Source organism: Dreissena polymorpha, chromosome 5, assembly GCF_020536995.1.
Source record: "Dreissena polymorpha isolate Duluth1 chromosome 5, UMN_Dpol_1.0, whole genome shotgun sequence".
In the NCBI taxonomy this organism is placed as follows: domain Eukaryota; kingdom Metazoa; phylum Mollusca; class Bivalvia; order Myida; family Dreissenidae; genus Dreissena; species Dreissena polymorpha.
In genome coordinates, this window is record NC_068359.1 from 6,647,693 (window position 1) to 6,670,619 (window position 22,927).

Below are 22,927 nucleotides of genomic sequence, written 5' to 3' on the forward strand. Positions count from 1 at the left end.
GCAAATGTTAACCGACGGACAGACATACGGCGGACAAAGACCGGTCACAAAAGCTCACCTGAGCAATCAGGTGAGCTAAAAAAGCATTAATTAACACCAAATTGAGCACGACTTTTCTCAAAAATTGAGTTGAGTCCAAATATTGACATAAATATGTTCATGATTGTAGACCCAGGCTTTTAACCCTTTCCCCCTTAAAATTAAAGTCAAAATGGCTTTTGCAACCAGCATTAAACCAGAGCAGCCTGCAAGTAACTCGCAGTCTGTTCAGGTTTTATGCTGTTTGCTGTTCATCAGTAACTAAAGGTTGGAAATGAAGCCTTTAAAATTAAGTAAGAAAGGTATTTAATTAAATTTAACTTTCTAAGGGACTACAAATGCATCAAAAAACGTATCCAAGTATTAAAGAGTTAAAAACGTATCTTAGGTGGTAAAGGGTTAAAAACGTATCTAAGTGGTAAAGGGTTAAAAATGTATCTTAGTGGTAAAGAGTTAAAAGTATCTAAGTGGTAAAGGGTTAAAAATGTATCTAAGCCGTAAAGGGTTAAAAACGTATCTAAGTGGTAAAGGGTTCACATCCCCTCAGCATGCAAAACTCACCTCTTGGGGATGCAAAGAAATCGGCCTCGGGTAAACCAGTGTGCTGCTTATTGTGGTCTCCCTTTGAACAAATCAATAACATACAGAATAAGTGTTATTGTCCCTGTTGACCAACATACAAGCATTAATCCTTTCCCTCATAAGAAACAAAGTGAAAATGGCTTTTGCAACCAGCATAAAACCAGAACAGCCTGCGTGTAACTCGCAGTCTGTTCAGGTTTTATGCTGTTTGCTGCTCATCAGTAACTAAGGGTTGGAAATGAAGCCTTTAAAACTTGAATTTGGTAAGAAAGGTCTTAAACTAAATTCAACTTTCTATGGGACTACAAATGCGTCCAAATGCATATCTAAGTGGTAAAGGGTTAATAACAAGAGCTGTCAGAAGACAGTGTGCTCGACTAATTGAGTGCTTGACAGTATAACGTAAGCCATCATGGGGAAATTGTTGAAATTATTGAATAAGGTCAAGGTAATAGTTCAGGTATATTTTCCACAATCTTTTGAACATTTGTAAAGACATAAAACAAAATAATAAGATTTAATATCAAGTTTGATAGCAATAGCTTGGGTGGGAAGTTTGGACGGTCCTTAAAAAAATCAAATAAATATATGTTGTTTTTTTGTAACCATGTTTTAAAGAAAAAAAATGTTTTGGGTTAGTTAGGAGGGGGGGGGGGGGGTTAGAGGGGGGAATAATGTGTTTATATGTAAAAAAAAATTGGGAGGGAGGGGGGGGGGGTTGGGGGGGGTAGGGGGGGTGAGAGGGGGGTATAATGTGGGGTGTGGTAATTTATTAGATGATTTAAAAAAAAAAATTTTGGAGGGGAGGGGGTGGGGGGGGATTCTGGGTAGGGGCGTGGGATATTGTTTGTGTGGAATCCATTGTGGTATTCAGGTAAGTGTCGTTTTGTGAAAGTAATAATAAAATGTGATCACAAATAAAGAAGTTATGGCAATTTAAGCAAAATGTTCAATTATCTAAGTGTAAAAAGGGCCATAAGTATGTCAAAATTCTTGATACAGTGGTGTGCTCTTGTTTATAGGTTGGGGTCATGTTGGTAAACAAGTATGCAAAATATAAAAGCAATATGTCAAAGGGTATAGGAAATATTTGAGGTAGTACGCAAACTATAACATAGATTTATCAATAATTTGCATATTCTGAGTATAAAAGGGGCAATAATTCTTTCAAAATGCTTGATACAGTTGTCTGCTCTTGTTTATAGGTTGGGGTCATGATGGTAAACAAGTATGCAAAATATACAGCAATATGTCAAGGGACATTGAAAATATTTGGGGTAGTACGCAAACTTTAACATTTGCTGCATATTCTAAGTGGAAAAGGGGCCATTATTATATAATAATTTAAAAATGCTTGAAAGAGTTGTCTGCTCTTGTTTATAGGTTGGGGTCATGTTGGTAAACAAGTATGCAAAATGTGAAAGCAATATGTCAAGGGACAATGAAAATAATTGGGGTAGTACGAAAACTTTAACATTTGCACACTAATGCTAATGGAAACGCCGACGCCGGGGTGAGTAGGATAGCTCCACTATATATATTTCATATATAATAGTCGAGCTAAAAATTAACCACAAACTCATAAACACTGAAGTGCACGTGTAAGTTTTCAATCAGGCTTATAACAACGGGCAGGCCTGAAACTTGTAATTATTCTCAAACATATGAGTCGTGCCCTGTGAAAAGGGGGTTTTATGCATGTGCGTAAAGTGTTGTCCCAGATTAGCCTGTGCAGTCCGCAAAGGCTAATCAGGGATGACACTTTCTGCTTTTATGGTATTTTTTCTTTTGCAAGTCTCTTCTTAGCAAAATCCTAGTTAGGTGGAAAGTGTTGACCCTGACAAGCATGAGCGTACTGCACAGGCTAATCTGGGATGACAATTTACCCGCATGCATTAAACTTCTTTTTCACAGAATACAGACCATATAAGGCCAAAAAAAAAAATAGTCTTGGTTCAGGGAACCCGACCGACCCTATTTTTTTGCCCCCGACCCTAACGATTTTTTTGGTCCATGGAAAAAAATCTGATGAAGAAAATGCTAAAATCTCGTAAAATTTCATTGAAAACAGCCACCAATTAAACCTGGATTGGTTTTCTATATTTTTCTCTTTGTTTCAATGAAAATGTTCGCAATTTGAACAGTGAACAATAACCGGTCTGCACGTGTATACGAGACATCGCTTGACCTTATTGTTATTGAAGTGCGCATGCTAGCTGGCCAATCAAAATTGAGCTCGCTTACACATGAAATGACGTTGTTAAATGAAATGTAAAAATGGGTGGAGCTATGGAGTAATATTCGGTCATTCATGCGCAGACACTGTGCACTTTGAATACACAGTTAATATTGTCGTCTGCAAACAAAATAGCGGCCGGTCGCAAATGTCGTATTATTATAGATTAACAAGAGTGCCAAACTGTCACAAGATACCCCCGTTTTAAGGCTTTGGACAACTTGATAACTTTACCATGACCCATATTTTAACTTGACCTTCATAATCATCTAGACACCACTTCTGACCAAAGTTGGTGAAGATTTGATGAAAACTACTAAAATTAGAAAGCGGACATCATGCTTAATGCTTGAAATGCACTAAGTGACCTCGTGACCTAGTTTTTAACCTGGCATGACCCATATTTGAACTTGACCTACATGTAGATATTGTCTAGACACAACTTCTGACCAAATTTGGTGAAGATCGGATGAAAACTATTTGAATTAGAGAGCGGAAACTGCTGTGGACACCGCCCACCTGCCCGCCCGCTGCCAAGGTGAAACTATAATACGTCCCGTTTTTTTAAAACGGGCGTATAAAAATTGATTTTAGGTTGATGACAATGATAAACAGTTGCCTTTCTATAGTACCCATGCACAGTGAAAAACTCATGTACCTGTGGAAATCATGATTAGATTGAAGGAAAAATGAAACTTACCAATAAACATGTTGTTAAAAATAACTCGTTACAAAAATCGCGAAAAAAATAAACCCGATGAAAATATCGCAAAATAAAACTGGATAAAAATATTGCATAAAAATATTGCATGTGTTAATCGGTTGCATGTCTCCAATCAGACCTGACTGATATATAATCTATATACTACCTCTGACCAAGTTTGGTGAATTCAACTTGAACTAGAGCTTTGTCACTGAATGTGACTTATACCCCCATACCACTTTGACGCAGGATAAAAAGTTGTTTAAAAGTTTCGGATGAATACAATTTGAATTAGAGTCCGGACAAAGTGGCGCCGTTGAAAATGCACTAATTGACCCTATGACCTAGTTCTTGACCCGACATGACCCATATTCGAACTTGACCTAGATATCAACTAGATGCAACTACTGACCAAGTTTGGTAAAGATCGGATGAATACAATTTGAATAAGAGTCCGGACAAAGTGGCGCTGTTGAAAATGGACTAATTGACCCTATGACCTAGTTTTTTACCTGGCATGACCCATATTCGAACTTGGCCTAGATATCAACTAGATGCAACTACTGACCAAGTTTGGTGAAGATAAGATTTATACAATTTGAATTAGAGTCCGGACAAAGTAAAATGCACTAATTGACCCTTTGACCTAGTTTTTGACCCAGCATGACCCATATTCGGACTTGACCTAGATATCAACTAGATGCAACTACTGACCAAGTTTGGTGAAGATCGGATGAATACAATTTGAATTAGAGTCCGGACAAAGTGGCGCCGTTGAAAATGCACTAATTGACCCTATGACCTAGTTTTTGACCCGGCATGACCCATATTCGAACTTGGCCTATATATCAACTAGATGCAACTGTTGACCAAGTTTGGTGAAGATCGGATGAATACAATTTGAAATAGAGTCCGGACAAAGTGGCCCCTTTGAAAATGCACTTATTGACCCTATGACCTAGTTTTTGACCCGGCATGACCCATATTCGAACTTGGCCTAGATATCAACTAGATGCAACTGCTGACCAAGTTTGGTGAAGATCGGATGAATACAATTTGAATTAGAGTCCGGACAAAGTGATGCCTTCCGCCCGCCGCCCGCCCGCCCGCCAAGGGGTTTCACATAATACGTCCCGTATTTTATACGGGCGTATAAAAATGAAAAGAAGCGTGACAATATTTTAATTATTTCCAAGCTGTCTATTGATCTGAATTTAAAAGTGATAATTAAATAATTAGTTCTATGTCCATGATGTTACAACTTTCTGCCAATTTCCGATCGAAATGAAAAGATGATAATTTATTAATTTGTTTGTTTTACTCGCACACTATGCTAACTGACAGCAGCGTATTTTAATCAAATAAAAATGTGAAAAACACGCGCGGTTTAATTTTAATTAACATTTCAAATTTTTAACACATAGGAAGAGTCCTTCATCTACACTACTATAAAAATGGAAGTAACAACTTTGTCTCTAAAGTCGCTAACATGGCGTCTTTAACCTTAAAGCGTTGTTGGACGAAAAAGAGTCATAACAAAAAAAAATAATTAAAACACAAAACACTAGAACATTCAAAGAGTCATGGAAACTTGACAACAATTGGCTTCGCTTTGATAATGAATCAAAATCAATGTAGTGTGACGCCCTTAGCCTGTACAAACCAATAGCAACATTCAAATTTATGTACACTGCTCACTTCCTGTGCGATGCGCTCAAACCCATTGCCATTTTATCAAAAAATGTACCAGAAGAAAGACTTGTGCTATTCTGAGGTTACCCTCCTTTTGACAGCCACTATTCAGACTCTTGAGCACCTGTCGGAGACTAGGTCAGGTCTCATGATGAAAAAAATTCTGAAAGTCACACCCCAAACACCAGAGACTCATAAAGATGGCTTGTTCACTTTTGAATATGAAGGTCACACTATCACAGACAGACAAAGAAAAAATGGTTGGCTAAAAGAAATTTTGGGCCAGCGCTAGCCCTGAAGAAGTGCATAAAGAGCTAGGAATATTGAATAATATACAACGACTAAATACCACATGTGCAATATTAATCATTTGGTCAGTGTTTAAACAATCATGGGTGCATTAACTGACCCTTTTTCACCCTGAAATCAGTCGACTGGTAAAAAAAAAAAAAAAAAAAAAAAAAAAGAAAAAACCTACCTACCCTCCTACATTTTTCTGGCCATGTTTCCTGAACCAAGACTTTTTTTTTTTTGGCCTAACTGCGAATCATGGCCTACCTGGACCAACTGCGTCTTTTGGTTAATGCGTGAGTAAAAAAAGCAGTGTTCAAAAAGGCAGAGAAAAGCAAAACCTTCAGTAGAACAGTGTGCATGGACCATATTTTGCTATCAATAATATTATGAAGTACATTTATGAAACCACCAGGTCACTATTGGCAATATTGTAAACTCACCGGTTTATCAGGTACATCAAGTTCATAAAACTTCATGGAGATGATGTCATGATTATCTGAAACAAAATGAACAATTTAACAAGCAAATTCGTTGAATTGATATCCCCCGCCTATATACTTCTGGACACAAAAGTGTTATATTTGACACTAAAAAAAGCATTTTTTTTGAAGATACAAAAGGCCATAACTCTGTTATTATCAGATGGTGTATAATGCCATTTGGCGTGCATAATCCTATTATCCGTATATATACTCATACCAAGTTTCAATGAAATCCGCAAAAGCACTTCCAAGATATGGCTCCGGACACAAAAGTGACGGACGGACGGACAGCGCCAAAACAATATCCCTCTGCCTCTGGCCGGGGATATATACTCATACCAAGTTTCAATGAAATCCGCCAAAGCACTTTCAAGATATGGCTCCGGACACAAAAGTGCCTATAGTAAAAAGCTTTTTTTCAAGATACAAAGGGCCATAACTCTGTTTTGAACAGATGGCATACAATGCCATTTGGCGTGCATCATCCTCTTATGCATATATATACTCATACCAAGTTTCAATGAAATCCGCCAAAGCACTGTCAAGATATGGCTCCAGACACAAAAGTGCCTATAGTAAAAAGCATTTTTTCAAGATACAAAGGGTCATAACTCTGTTTTTAACAGATGGTGTACAATGCCATTTGGCGTGCATCATCCTCTTATGCATATATATACTCATAACAAGTTTCAATGAAATCCGCCAAAGCACTTCCAAGATATGGCTCTGGACACAAAAGTGCCGGACGGCCGGACGGACGGCTGGACAACGCCAAAACAATATCCCTCCGCCTCTGGCGGTGGATAACAAGAGGGCCTGAAAGGCCGAAAGTCTCTCACCTGAGATAACAAGATATTATTGGGACAAATCTTCTGACCAAGTTTCACGAAGATCGGAAAATAAATGTGGCCTCTAGATTGTTAACAAGGTTTTACTATAGCCATATAAGGAAAAATGCACCGCCCCCTGGCAGCCATGTTTTTCAACCAACCAGCATCATTTTTGAACTCGTCCAAGATATTATCGGGATGAATCTTCTGACTAAGTTTCATGAAGATAGGACAGAAAATGTGGCCTCTAAGAGTGTTAACAAGATTTTACTATAGCCATATAAGCAAAAATGCGCCCCCCTTGAAAGCCATTTTTTTCAAGCAAACATAATTATTTTCGAACTCATCCAAGATACCATTGAGACCAATCTTCTGACCATATTTCATGAAGATATGACTATAAATGTGGCCTACAGAGTGTTAACAAGGTTTTACTATAGCCATATAAGGAAAAATGCCCCGCCCCTGGTGGCCATGTTTTTTAAGCAACCAAAACCATTTTCAAACTCATCCAAGTTATCATTGGGACAAATCTTCTGACCAAGTTTCATGATGATTGGAAAATAAATGTGATCTCTAGAGTGTTAACACGGTTTTACTATAGCCATATAAGGAAAATAGCCCCGCCCTGTGGTGGCAATGTTTTTCAACCAACCAGCATCATTTTTGAACTCGTCCAAGATATCATTAGGATGAATCTTCTGACCGAGTTTCATGAAGATTGGACTATAAATGTGGCCTCTAGAGTGTTAACAAGATTTTACTATAGCCTTTTAAAGCCATATCAGGAAAAATGCCCCGCCCCTTGGCAGCAATGTTTTTCAAGCAAACATAACCATTTTCGAACTCATCCAAGATATCATTAAGACAAATCTTCTGACCATATTTCATCAAGATTGGAAATAAATGTGGCCTCTAGAGTGTTAACAAGGTTTTACTATAGCCATATAAGGAAAAATACCCCGCCCCCTGGCGGCCATGTTTTTCAACCAACCGGCATCATTTTCAAACTCGTCCAAGATATTATTGGGATAAATCTTCTGACCAAGTTTCATAAAGATTGGACTATAAATGTGGCCTCTAGAGTGTTAACAAGATTTTACTATAGCCATATATAGCCATATAAGGAAAAATGCCCCGCCCCTTGGCAGCCATGTTTTTCAAGCAAAGGTTACCATTTTTGAACTCATCCAAGATATCAGTGGGACAAATCTTCTGAGCAAGTTTCATGAAGATCGGAAAATAAATGTGGCCTCTAGAGTGTTAACAAGGTTTTACTATAGCCATATAAGGAAAAATGCCGCACCCTGGCGGCCATGTTTTTCAACATACCGGCATCATTTTCGAATTCGTCCATGATATTATTGGGATAAATCTTCTGACCAAGTTTTATGAAGATCAGACAATAAATGTGGCCTCTAGTGTTAACAAGATTTTACTTTAGCCATATATAGCCATATAAGGAAAAATGCCCCGCCCCTTGGCAGCCATGTTTTTCAAGCAAACGTAACCATTTTGGAACTCATCCAAGATATCATTGAAACTAATGTTCTGACCAAATTTCATGAAGATTGGAAATAAATGTGGCCTCTAGAGAGATAACAAGGCAAATGTTGATGCCACACAACGCACAACGGACAAAAAGCAATCGCAAAAGCTCACCATAAGCACATTGTGCTCAGGTGAGCTAAAAAGAGAAAAAATATGTTTAACCATGACAATCTTTATTTTCTTTGAAAAGTACAATAAATGCATCAAGATATTAATGGATGGTTTGCCTGTCAGCTTAATATAAGAATTTAATGGTGAAATAAAATTCATATCTGCCAGGGGAATTCTTAAATTGCATGGAAAAAAGAAGCTTTTTTACAGACACAACAAGGTTGCTGGAGTAAGCAAAGAAGCTTCATAAATTGTATTATTCTATTTTAAGAAGTTTTTAGTTATGGCAGGATGCAAGTTACATTTCAATCATTTATGTAACCATAGCAACCACAAAAACTGACATAAACAACAGAAAGAATGTGCATATTTATCATATGGTACATCTAGTTTAAATCCTTTTGAGTTGTTGCAGAATCCTGAATTTAGTTTTTACTTATTTCTGTAGCCTTAGCACCGATAACTTTTGTCTCAAAGTGTAAATATTTTCCTCAAACTTAAAGTAACACACGTTGTTAATTTAAAAAAAAACTTTTTTTGCAATATTTGTTTTCCTGTCTTAAAACACACATGTGATTAAACATACTTTAAGAATTTACTTAGCCATGCGTCTATGCCTCTGGGAAATGTCTGTAACATGTGAGTTTGGTGTTTTGCAGTATTATGTTTTAACCCCAAATCCTATATCCATGCCTGATATGCCCTACGATAGGCCAACTACCTGCAAGCTGCCCTGTTGCTGCAGAGGCACCAAGGTAGTACCCCAGGGGCAGTCTCACCCCGTCCACAGTGAAACACTCCTTCCAGCCGTCTTTACCATCTATATCCATGGAAACCTGCAATACCAGCACAGTGTCATATAATTCGTAAGAAATGTTTTTTGTGTATAACAATATCTACATGAAATCCTCCTTGTGTCTAACTTTAGTACTGATTTATGGAATAAAACTGTTTGTAAATGAACATCTCTGTTAGTAATCACAAATTAACATGGAAATAAAATTTACTTCCAGCATTTAAAATGTACAGGTAAACAATTATATCAATACTGGTAATTGTCTTCAATAACAATGCCTAATTTAAAAACAAGAGGGCCAAGATGCTTCCTTGCAAACTCAAGGAACTTCACTTTTCTAAGCAGTTAGTGTTTTCTAGGTTTTACAATAAAATTGCCCCAAAATATACCTAGCAGCTATGTTTTTGCAGAAACCAAAATAATTTTCGAAGCATTGAATAATTATTGCTAAATAACAAAACATTTTTTTATAAATATTGTTAGATAGATTTATGATTATTTGGTTAAACTTGTGATATCTATAGTGATCAAATTGTTTTACAATAGCCTCATAAGGAAAACTGCAGTGCTTCATTGAAGCCCTGTTTTTCATTGAACCATAACAGCAAACTCAAATTTTATAGAGCTGTTAAAGTTGTCTTGGTGTGATACAAATATGTGTAAATCCTTTGTCTTCATAAAAAGTGTGCAAAAATACCTTATTTACAAGGAAAGTGTCGACATATTGATTGCTGAATACAAACTTTGTACAGCAGAGAAAAAAAAGATCTTTAGCTTTTGGTTACATTAATTTGTTACGCTGCATGTATAGCACTTTAGATGTTTGTTGAGGTAAGTATCGATCTTGTACAGTTATTGATATTGTGTGTATTTTTTGTCGCAATCCTCAAACATTCATGGAGCTAGAAACATGTTTAGCAGACCTTCTATTAAAATAGATGCATATTGAAGGAAAACTGGTTTTACAAATGCGCTAAGATTATCTTTGAAACAAGTTATATGAATATCTGTATGCCATCATATTTGGTATTCAAATGTCAGTTAAAATACAAATACATGTAACTTGAAACTAACTGCAAATTATAGACACAATTCTTACATGTAATAGTTGCTGGCGGACAAGCAAACTTTTGAATCAACTTGTCCATGTACAAGTTAATAATTTTAGTATTTGTGTAGAAATCGTCTGCCCAAATGTGCAGACACAGACACAGTTTCATGAAGATTAAGCAATTAAATGTGCATCTAGTGTTTGAAAGCATTCACTTTACTTTTCATTCATCTGATCTAATGACCATGCACATTTTTATAGGTCAAGAACTATACATAGTCCCTAATCTACATGACACATGTATGTCAAATGTGGTGTGTTAATATTGATTGACGCTAGAATATTAGCATTAAAATGCTGATTGCATATATTCAATTAAAGTTGTCTTATTGACCTTTTTATATATGAGAATTTTATACTTCAATGATTGGGTTCTGTACATTTTTCCAGTACTTACTTCATTAAAGCGAGATTATATGATTTTTTATATGTGATAAATTGTAATATATTGATAAAATATGTTACAATAACACAAAATAGACAAGAAAAATTATACATTAGAGGCGAATTTCATAAAATGCAGCAAAGACAAATTAGCGCCCCTAGCCGATTGTGACCAACATATTTTTCTACAATAACCGAAGCATTCGTCTTTTTATTAAGACCAGAGTTAGTGTTCATGTGTCGTATGAATATATATCGTTGCAGAAATTTAAAATGAACCGTTAAACTAAGTTTAGATTCACATCGTACATGCATGATATACATGCTGGCGAATTCGACTGTACAGCATTTTTCGATTTCAGAATTAAATATCTGGATTATTTCGCATTTTTCGACACATAATCTTCTTAACATTTATTGTAATTTATTTTGAAATATATATATATAATAAGTTTTAACACATTTGATATAAATTCATTAATATTTGACAAAATCATATAATCTCGCTTTAAAATGAAAAACGTTTGGGCAAGAGAAAATGTTTTAAAAGGAATATAAAAGTAGTTTGCTCAACAAATTTGCACCTTAATTTAACTGACTAAACAATTGACCAATAAAACAGACTGACAGAGTGATATACTTGCAGGGGTATAACAAGATGTGTTTGTGAAACACAATGTCCCCTATATGACGTTTGACCTTGAAGGATGACCTTGACCCTTCACCACTCAAAATGTGCAGCTCCATGAGATACACATGCATTTCAAATATAAAATTGCTAGCTTCAATATTGCAGAAGTGACATTACATGAGCAATTTTGACCCATATATTTGACCTTGAAGGATGACCTTGACCTTGTCCTTTCACCACTCAAAATAAGCAGCTCCATGAGATACACATGCATGCCAAATATCAAGTTGCTATCTTCAATATTGCAAAAGTATTCATAAAATAAGCGATTTGGGCCACATATATTTGACCTCTGACCTTGAAGGATGACCTTGACCTTTCACCACTCAAAATGTGCAGCTCCATGAGATACACATGCATGCCAAATATCAAGTTGCTATCTTCAATATTGCAAAAGTACTCATAAAATGAGCGATTTTGGCCACATATATTTAACCTCTGACCTTGAAGGATGACCTTGACCTTTCACCACTCAAAATGTGCAGCTCCATGAGATACACATGCATGCCAAATATCAAGTTGCTATCCTGAATATTGAAATACTGCATTTTTTTTTAAAATGTGCAGCTCCATGAGATACATATGCATTCCAAATATCAAGTTGCTATCTTCAATATTGCAAAAGTTATTGCAAATGTTAAAGTTGGCGCAAACCAACCAACAGACCAACCACCAACAGACAGGGCAAAAACAATATGTCCCCCCCTACTATAGTGGGGGACATAAAAACTCATGATTTTTTGGGGCAAACACGATGAAAATACCTTCAGTTTACTGAGGGAACCTTCGTATCTGATAGCCAAGTAGGTATCATGGTCCTGGTTTCTGAATGTTGAGGTACAGCCTGCCAGCTCTGTGTGGGTACCGTCTTTGTCATGGTCATAGTGCAGGGAACCGTTGTTTATCATGGCTGACACATACGGGTGCTGGTGCTGAAATTGGAAAGTGTTAAGTGTTATCCCAGATTAACATGTGCAGTCGACACATGCTAATCAGGAACGACACTTTCTGCCAAGAATTGATTTACATTTAGTAGAGACTTCCTTTAAATGAGAACTTTTATAAAAGCTGAAAGTGTTGTCCCTGAATAGCCTGTGCAGACTAGACAGGCTAATCTGGGACAACACTTGGGAGCACATGCTTGAAGCCTCAATTTCCAGAAGAACAGCTTAAATACATGTATCATTCATTTTGGTTACTTATTTTGATTTGTAAGTGCCATCCTAGGGACATGCGAATACCAGACAGTTAACTTTTTTAATAGGATTTTGTGAAAATAATATAATCATGTGCTACTTGATCATTTTAAATGAGACCACAGAAGTAGCTCAGGTAAATCCCACACTGCTTTGGAAAGAATTCACTAAGCAACTTAAAAATTGTAAAAGTATTTTCACTGCACAAAATTGGCCACATGTTTAAGACAAAGGAAAAGAAGAGCACTAAATTAAGGCTTAAAATTATCATTTTTGGAATGGTGGAAGTTGAAACTTTGTGGCAACTGATTACGGTATTGCTCATAGTATATGTGTGTTTTGTTAATGCTATGCAACAATAAGTCCTGAGCATTCTAATTCTGATTTAAATTAAAGTTTGTTATGGTAAAATCTTTTTGATAGGATATTTATACAGAATTAATTCAGAGCCATTTGCCCTGCAGGGCAAGTAGGCCTGACAATCAACTCGCCCTTCACTTTAATCTTCTCCTCTGCATTTTTTTTTTTACAGAAATGATTTACCAGAACCTTTTTCTAAACTATCATCTGACTTTGTCTCCTGGTAATAAACAAACATCTCAATCCTTTTTGCTTCTCGTTTTGATGACCTTTCTTTCTGTTCCCTTTTCAACCACCTTGCAGATATTTAAAAATAGAACCCTTTTTCGATGGTTAGGTTTTAATATTTCAGACGAATTTTTACTGAAAGACACGTTTGATTGACAAATGGTTTGCATGGTAAATTTTGGCTAAGACTTCTGATCATGAATAAATCTGTATATTAAAAATAAGAGCACTGACATCTACGAGCACAGCTGATTTCGAGAATTATTTTTACTGTGCCTGTGACGTCATTAAGATTGTCAAAACGAATGTGCAGTTTCCCAGTGTACTAAACCTATTTTTTGTTTGTTTGAAAAATAGTTCGCAATTTGTATCAATGTGGCAGGAGTTCTGGACCTGAATTTATATTTCTCTACAGGAAAAACAGCACTACCTCGGTCGGTCAAGTATTTAACAAACTTTACTCGCTTGACTGTCAACTTCACTCACAAATTCGAGCCGTTGAGTGGATTTTTCAAGGCCTGTTATATGCCATACTATTTGGTGATATATTTAGATAAATCACTTAAATTTTATTCAAACTTGTACATATTAGACCTCAATATAATTTAACTTCCATCTTGTAAATCTTGGAACTTCCATGCAGTCATTTTGGAGATTCTAGGACAAAGTCTAGGGGTTAATTAATTTAACCCTTTCCCACATAGAGCAAAGTAAAAATGGCTATGTGCAAACAGCATAAAACCAGAACAGCCTGCGAGTAACTCGCAGTCTGTTCAGTTTTTATGCTGTTTGCTGCTCATCAGTATCTAAGGTTCGAAGATGAAGCCTTAAATACTTAAATCTAGTTAAAACACTCTTAAATTAAATATACCTTTCTAAGGGACTACAATTAAAGGGACTATAAATGCGTGAAAATACGTATCTAGGTGGTAAAGGGTTAATACTAGGAGCCCTTTCCTGCTCAGACAATCATGTTTATCTGTTTGAAGTCCCTTAGAAAATCTTATAACATGGAAGACTTTTTTAAACATATTGAAGTTTTAAAGGCCAAATTTCCAACCCTAATATACTGATGCGCAGCAAGCAGCATAAAACATGAACAGACTGGGAGTTTCTTGCAGGCTCTTCTGTTATTTTGCTGGGTGCATAAAACCATGTTTTCTTTGCTTTTGAGTAGAATTGGGTTATGCAAGCCATGGGCTAGATCATTGAATGATACAGAGATTCTGTTTTATGCTTTAACGATACTTACGTTATGTGGTCCATTGTGATTGCTGTATGTGTCAGCGATGATTGCCATTCCCACAAAATAATCCTTGCTACCAAACACTGGACCTGTGGAAGCATAAATGATGCAGCTGTAATAAGCTACAAACACTGACATGAGTTAATGAAATACAATCATGAATACTGCAAATTGTTAAGAAAAAACAATAAATACATTATATTTTTAACATTTCCAAAATTTCATTAATTCCTTTGAAATTGCAAACAATGGCAACAAAATAACAAGAGATGTGTTTGTCAAAAACACAATGCCCCCTAATGCGCCGCTTGGAAACCATATATTTGACATTTGACCTTGAAAGATGACCTTGCCCTTTCACCACTCAATGTGTGCAGCTCCATGAGATACACCTGCAAGCCAAATATCAAGTTGCTATCTTCAATATTGCAAAAGTTATGGCCAGTGTTAAAGTTTTCGGACGGATGCACAGTCTGAAAGACGGACAGTTCAATATACCGTAATTACTCTATGTTTTCGGACATTTAACAATATTTTTTTTTTTCATGTCCGAAAACTTAGATACAAAAAAATATTCACAAAATACAGGTGTCCGAAAACTTAAGAGTCGAAAATTGAAGTGTCCGAAAATAGCAACAAATGTATCAACAACTACCGGTAATAGCACGCACTTGTAAAATACCATGATGTAAAGTATAAATTACAGTTATATATGTTTACACTGCATTCTAAATAAATTTAAATGCTTAATTTATTTGACAGAAAGTTACTACAAGGTTGTACTTTGACCAACGAGTTCAAAGATGAGCATGTGATGTACCGATACTCGCTAGTATGAACCTGTAATTAACGCAATAAAACAAGCAAACTATGAATTCTTTGTTTGTTCATTTCCGATAGTTGTTGTCTAACACCTTCCATTGTAAAACTTGCAATAGGGTGCATCACACTTTTAAGCGTATAGTATTTGTCACAGTTATTTTACTGAGAAGGGGTAATACCATTGTGGTAGATAATTGAACTGTTAATTGGCACTACCCCCTGTAATTGTCATAACCCTTATGCTATCGGGCAAACCATTGTTTAATACTGGTTTACAAGGTTATTTACCCAATAACGCAAATGTAATGGTCCGTTGCCCTCAGGCATGCACCTGCCATGTTTTATGGTGTTAATCTGGTTGTAAAACCCCATGGTCGAAGTGTCATTAGATATCGAAAACAAGACCGAAATTTGGTAAAATAGCGCTGTAAAATATACTGTCCGAAAACTTAGAGACATTAATTATGGAAGAAAACTCATGTGTCCGAAAATTAAGAGTCACGAAAAATAATAATTTTTGCTAAAAAAAAAGGGGTGTCCGAAAACTTAGAGTGTCCGAAAACATAGAGTAATTACGATAATATAAAGGACTGAACTGCAAGGTATTGAAACTTATGTGTCACAACAATTTTCAGATTTCTGTATCTAAACAAGAGCTGTCTCCATAGGATGACATATGCCCCTGATAAACGCTTTGATATAAGTTATGAGCATTAATTGAAACCTAAACGCATTTTTCTATACCTAAACGCTGACCCTAAGTTCAAGGTCAAGGGGGTCAAAATTTGTATGTGTATGGAAAGGCCTTGTCCATATACACATGCATACCAAATATGAATGGTACATCTGAAGCGACATAGAAGTTATGAGCATTTTTCGAAACCTAAACGCAAAGTGTGACGGAAAGACGGACAGACAGTGCGATCACTATATGCCCTCCTTCAGGGGCATAAAAATGCCAATCAAACAGACATTTTCAAATTTTTAAAAACTTTTTAAAGCATCAAATATCATAATAATTGAAACACAAAGAGTCCTATATTCAAGTTTGCAGGATAAGATGGCAATGCAATGTTGAAATGTACCCACCTAGCTGTAACTTGTCTCTTGCATACCAGATTGCAAACCCATCTCCGAACAGGTTTTTGCCCTGACCATGTACTTTAAACTGGACATGAAGCTCCCAGTTTTTAATCATACATGGCTGAAAAGAAAAAAGAACAAAGTCCCTGGAAACAAAACTTTACAAATAAGTTCATCTGGCAAATTCAATCAAAGTTTAAGAAAACTATTGCATTTATTGCTGCTTTGTTGTTATAGGGTAAAGAAAAACAAAGATTTTAATAACAATAGCTTTATATTTGTACTGTTATTTTTTCAGTTTTTCAAAACTGTCCTGTACTTTACAGAAAAGATCGAAGATCATATTATGAGACTTAATAAAAATGATTAACATCTGACATTTGATCTGAGATGTAAGTCACTTTAAGTATTGAACAGGGCACTGAAGGATAATAATTTGATTGAACAAACTCAGTATCCGGGATACAAAAATGTACAAGAGACGACTTTGAAACATGACAGATAACCAGGTTAAAATTTAAATACTGCCCCATGACAAACTAACAATTTAAATTGGGTTAGAGGAGGGGTACCCTGATTTTCTATCATTTCAAAAGATTCCCACCACTGAGTTCCAGATGGCGCCTTGTGAGCTTTGTCTGTCTGGTGTGAGGCGAATGTAGTTGCTAGTGACCATGGTAGTGCCAACGTAGTCCCATAGATGGATATTCATTCCAGAGCCTGGTCAAGTAAATCTCAGAATGCATTAAGAATATAACAATATTTACAAAAGGGCATAAAGGCCCAAGGTGGCTTACCTCAGACCTGTAGAAACTAACCTGTTATGTGTAGATTTGTGATGTTAGTGAAATCACTATTCTTTTTCATATAGGGTTTAAACTTTTGTATGACACAGATGTAGTGTTGTCTGAGACAATCTAAGAACAAATTAAGGTTTTTATTAACATATTTTTTAAGAATTCTCAGGCGTAAGGACAATTTTGACCCCACTGGCATGATTTGAACAAACTTATTAAAAGGTTACCTTACGATATTACACAAATGACTTTTGTGGTTCAAGAGATTTTTTTAATCATTTACTATATAAGTTATTGTTTACCTAGACCTTTTTTGAATGACACTGTGAGGGGTTGCTTTTTATAGCCTTTTTCAAAAGCCATAACTGCCACACGTCCTTATCAATAACTAACTGTATTGACTCTTGCCCACCATAGTTAGCCTAGATGTTGGCAAAGACAGCGACTATTATTTCTGTGATTTTTGTGTATGAAATATTTCAATTACAAAACAAGTATGCTGTCTCTCAGTTCTACATCATTATACATTGATAATCCTGACAATAAAATTTGATTTGACACATTACACTATTTTGATAACCTATGTTTAATCAGGTTATACAAGAATCAACAGCTTTGTTGAATTGAGACATTATAAAACAATATGTTTCCTAGGTAGGACCAGTATTTGATTTCTACAGGGTGATCTAAAGAACACTTCCACTTAAAGGATCAATACCGAAACCTCCGAGTCGATAAGCAGACACCATATCCAGTAGGCCGCGGCCACCAAACCATCTTTAAATTCTAGAGACCAAATAAGCACACAATCATGAAATAATAGATCTAAAAGATTGGCAGATGTAAAACGCTTCATTCGGCAAAAAATAAGATTTAATTGTTTGGATGCCTTATTTATGTATTGAAACAATTATTTATGTTTTGTACACAATAATGTCACAAATTTTATTACATTACATGGTTATTAAATGAGCTTTTGATAAATTAGGTAGCAACTATTATCATATTACAGGGCTCAACATTAACCTAAAAACCACTTGCCGGGCAAGTACTTAGACAATCTACTTGCCCTGAACGTAAAGCCACTTGCCCAAGCCTGAAATATCACATTAAACTGCAGGGGTGGCGAAATCAAATGTCCGAGTTGCCCGAGTCGTACATTTGCTTGTCTGGGCAACTGACTTTTTTCAATTAAGTTGTCCGTGGACAACAAGTTTTTTAAAAGTCGCGTCCAGGTATACAAAAATACATTGTATTAAAGCCGTAATTAAGTTATACAAAACCGGATGTTGACACGCGATTACATTGTCAGTGCTATTTGCGGAGCAATCAAGCTAAAATACGTGCACTTTCCTGCGCAGTGATCTCCCTTATTCTATAAGAGACTGGGAGCATGCCGCATTTTCAACATTCGGCCCGACTGTTAGACAGTGTACAGACTGGTTTCTTTATTTTACAATCAGACGGAAATAAAAAGTATCAATCTAAGATAATCAAAACACGGTCTACCTTGTTATTTAAGACGACTTTAATGGTAAAGATGAAACTTTTTTTTTAATCTTCAACAACGGAGCAGAACCCGAAGCTTTGAGCAGCCCACCTCCCAAAAAACTAAGAAAGATTATGATAAAAAATATGATCTAAGTAAACGCACCAGAACTTTTCAAGAAACTTGGCTAACAGATTTTCAATGGTTACCAGTTTATATAATCAAATTGCTACCAGTAGCAGAGCCTCAGTCTGATGAGGTCCACATATTGGACTAGTTTAATTTGTTAAGATTACAATGTACTTATGTTCAGCACATGTTTTAATAACACAAGCTTCGCAAGATTTAAAGTTTGAGAAAGTCTTTATATTGTTTATAATATACTGCTATAATGAATGTACCATTGAAATACAATTATAAACAAAACAGTCAAATCATACTCATTTTGATATATTCCACATTATTTAACATTAATCAATAAATGCCTTTATAATTTATATAAACATTAACGGACAAGTGTAGTTCAGCAACGGGCAAGTTAAATTTCCTAAATGGTTGTCCGTGGACAAGTATAGTTTTTTGAGATTTCGCCACCCCTGAACTGTAAACCTTATATTTTTTAAATAAAGATCAAAATGATTCACCACAAAACCTTTTTTATTTTTGCACATTTAACAAAATGATTACAGCAATTAAACTCTAATTTAAGTCTTAATGTAGATTTATGCCAATGTTGGATTTTTAATGAAATAATAAGTCATTCTCCTCCATGTCTTTGTCAGCAAACACAGGTCTACGTTGCTTCTGTCCTCTGGTGTACCAGAAGTTCATGTGAACCGTAACAAAAATGTCAATTGAGGTAAAGCAAGATTGTTGAAAATGTATGTCGCAAAATATGAAATATATATATATACCGAAGCTATTTTTTGTTGTTTTTATATAGTTATATAATTTTAGTAGTTTTCTTTGTGACTGAAAACACCAATGATGTTATTTGTAACTGAATAGTAATGAAAAAGATAAACACAATAGCAAAAGCTGATGTTTGGAATCCCAAGCCATTTACGGTGTTTCTAAAAATAAGTTTGGAAATGCATGTGCAACATGCCTAGTTAGTCCGGACTTCCGCAAATAACAATTGCCAAGGTAAATTCGTGCATTAGGCAAATTGTACATGATTGTTTTAACTATTTAACCACAGAAACACATGTTTTTCTTTGTTCTTTTTTGACAACTAGATTATAAAATAACTTGCCAGGACCAAACTTTTACTTGCCAGGCCGGCAATCGGACAACCATTAATGTTGAGCCCTGTATTAGTTTCTGTTTTTGCCTACCTACTTCTAGGCTAACAATTTTGGTCAAAAGGCAATTATGATCATTTTCGGTAAGAATGCTTGGCGGCTTTAGTTTTAACAGCAGATATGTAACATGTATATAAAGAACTGTGTTAACTTCTAGTTTAAGAGAAATGATTTTGAAGAATTTCATTACAAGTTTGCAAGCTGTAGGACAATAGTGATAGTGTACTTTCCTATATTTCACGATGAATTCCTTTACTTTTAAGTTCTAATTTCTATGCCCCACCCACTTCCTTCTATGAAATAAGCTGTTTATTGGTGAACATCTAATTGACAGGATATATACTTACCCGAATACGGTTTAACAAGAGTATGTTCTCGTTTTAGGTAATCTTTGGTGTTCCATGTGGCTAAAATAACACCAAAGAACGCGTAAAAACATAAAACAGCTCGGTAAGAAATCATTACAGACGCCATTTTGCCGTGTGTGCAAATAACTGACCAATCAAACGACGCGAGTTGTCAATGGGTATTTTCATTCCTAATAATACCATGCCTTATAATACAATATGTTACACACTACCAGCACATTGTTTTAGTCCATTCACAACATTTTCTTATTTATTTTTATGTACTATTTAAGTTATAAGTACACTTGTATGCCGATGATTCATTTGAATAAAATGCAAAAATGCTTGAAAAAGCATTGAACTATTGGCATGATTATTGTATTTGGGAACCTATTGATCAGTGAATTACAGTGCATTGATGGTGTAGCGTATAACAGGTACAACACTTTCCGCCTCAAATATCTTCCACATCTACACTTCATGGTATGGTTCACTTCACTAACTTCTTATGCTACAGCAATAATGGAATAACAAATCCTCCATCGCACACAATTCAGAAATGTGTGGATCACTGGAAAAAAAAATCAGTGTCTTGCACATGTTCACTTCATGGTGATGAATAATTTTAAGTATCAATTTAATAGCTTTATAAATGTCAAAGTAGCTTATAACACTATAATTTTATGCAGACAAACAGCAAACATAATAACAAAGTGACCCTTATATACCCCCTACCTGTGGGAGTATAAAAATGCATTTATTTTTGTCTTCATCTCAAGAGTTGTTTAGTCAGAGAAATCGTACATAAATATAAGTAAAATACTTCAATGATGGTATTTAATGCTTTGATAAAAAAATAAAAATATTTAGAGGTGATTTAACCCAACCCATGGAAAAATGCTCAAGGAACAAATATATATAGGTATATACTTTTATTTACATTGAATTAAATTAATTTTTCAAAAGCCAAAAACAAGCAGTTAAGTGAAACAAAGTAGTCCAACAGACAGCTATACCCCCCCCCCCCATCAAGTTATTTTTACCTTGAAATTGTGACCTTGACTTTTAGTCACCATGATTGACTCATTATTTCTGAATCTCCTCTTAATTACATTACAACTCTCTTTGAACATCCTTCAATAGGTATAGTTGAATATAGATATATATAAATAAATATTTAAATATAGATAAGAAATGTACACAAAACTACTACCTTTAAGTGTGGCCTTGACCTAGAGCTAGCATGACTGCCACTGGCCTTTCGCAAATTGTCTCAATGACCATAACATTGTAACCAAGTTTCGTGACAAATTGAAAAACCTTACAAGGTATATGATAACAAATAGACACAACAATGGACACTCAAACTTCAGACCTTAAAAATGAACTTGACCTTCAGTAGGTGAACTGACTCATGCCTTATGCACATTGTCTGAATTTGCTGAACATTTCAGTCAAGTTTCACAAAAGTCCTACAAAGGGTATATGAGATATGGAGCGGACACCAGTGGAGGCTCAAACAATTTGTAACATAGTACAAAAGATAGATTACTAAGGTTATTATTAAATTGGGCAGTGCTCTGTGAAAAAGAGGTTTAATGCATGTGCATAAAGTATCGTTCTTGATTAGCCTGTGCAGTCCTTACATTTCATTTGGAAAAATACCATAAAAGCAGGAAGTTTCGTCCCTGATCAGCTTATGCGGACTTCACATGCTAATCTGGGAGGGCACTTTATGCACATGCATTAAACCTCCCTTTTCACAGAGCATGGCCCGTTTATATTTGTTTTACATCAAGTTCAATATCGTGTTTACCTAAATGGATGCAGAAATGGGCATCATAATGTACGGTAAATGTCAAACTAGACAAGGAGAATGCATCAAGTTATTTTCAATTGCTGGTTTCACTAATTACCGTAGTTATGTTTAGGGTAAGCGCATGCAGCCCATTAATTGGTGTGTATTTTCATGTTAAATGGCAGGCGTAAATCCATATATGAAGTTGAACAAATAGTTTTTTCTCGCTTAATAATGGGCAAACTTATGCGCAACATTATGTCAAACTTCAAATCAATTAACGTCAATACCTAACATGTATTTCCCTCAATCTTCAGATGTTGTATACTTTACACCAAAAATTATTGACAGGGGCCAGTAGAGAATCTCACATCGGAGAGAACAGTTCATTTTTTTGTTTAAGTCCTAATAGGACACTCGCCCTTTACGAGCGGACAGATTTCGTCCTGTCCTAGTAGAAGTGTCTTTAGTTAATGTGAATTCTGCGTGAACTTTAAAGTGTTAACAACTAAATAAAGATCTAAGAACTATTTTGCATTTTTGTATGTATTATCATGCTACACATTGACCTTAAAGTACAACCTGGATATCACATAACTGACTTGTGCCTTCAGCACACTGTCTCAATGTCTTACATTTCATTTGGAAAGTTTCATTAAAATCCACCGAAGGATATAAGAGAATGGAAAGGACATAGAAGTGTTTTAGACTGACTGATGGACAGACAGACGAGCATTCCTATAATCCCCAACCTT

The 22,927-nt window shown here is 35.6% G+C and overlaps 1 protein-coding gene across 1 annotated transcript in view; it reads right to left on the reverse strand.

The window, feature by feature from the left end:
• Positions 1-20,535, reverse strand: part of LOC127880717 (vesicular integral-membrane protein VIP36-like) — a 29,129-nt gene extending 8,594 nt beyond the window's left edge. Inside the window, exons 1-8 of the mRNA XM_052428076.1 lie at positions 20,375-20,535; positions 17,042-17,157; positions 16,444-16,558; positions 14,539-14,621; positions 12,267-12,434; positions 9,242-9,356; positions 5,987-6,042; positions 601-661 (exon numbers count right to left, since the gene is read on the reverse strand). Coding sequence (XP_052284036.1) covers positions 601-661; positions 5,987-6,042; positions 9,242-9,356; positions 12,267-12,434; positions 14,539-14,621; positions 16,444-16,558; positions 17,042-17,157; positions 20,375-20,501 — 841 coding nt within the window. The 5' untranslated portion in view covers positions 20,502-20,535. The remainder of the gene's footprint in view (positions 1-600; positions 662-5,986; positions 6,043-9,241; positions 9,357-12,266; positions 12,435-14,538; positions 14,622-16,443; positions 16,559-17,041; positions 17,158-20,374) is intronic.
• Positions 20,536-22,927: the final 2,392 nt, after the last annotated feature.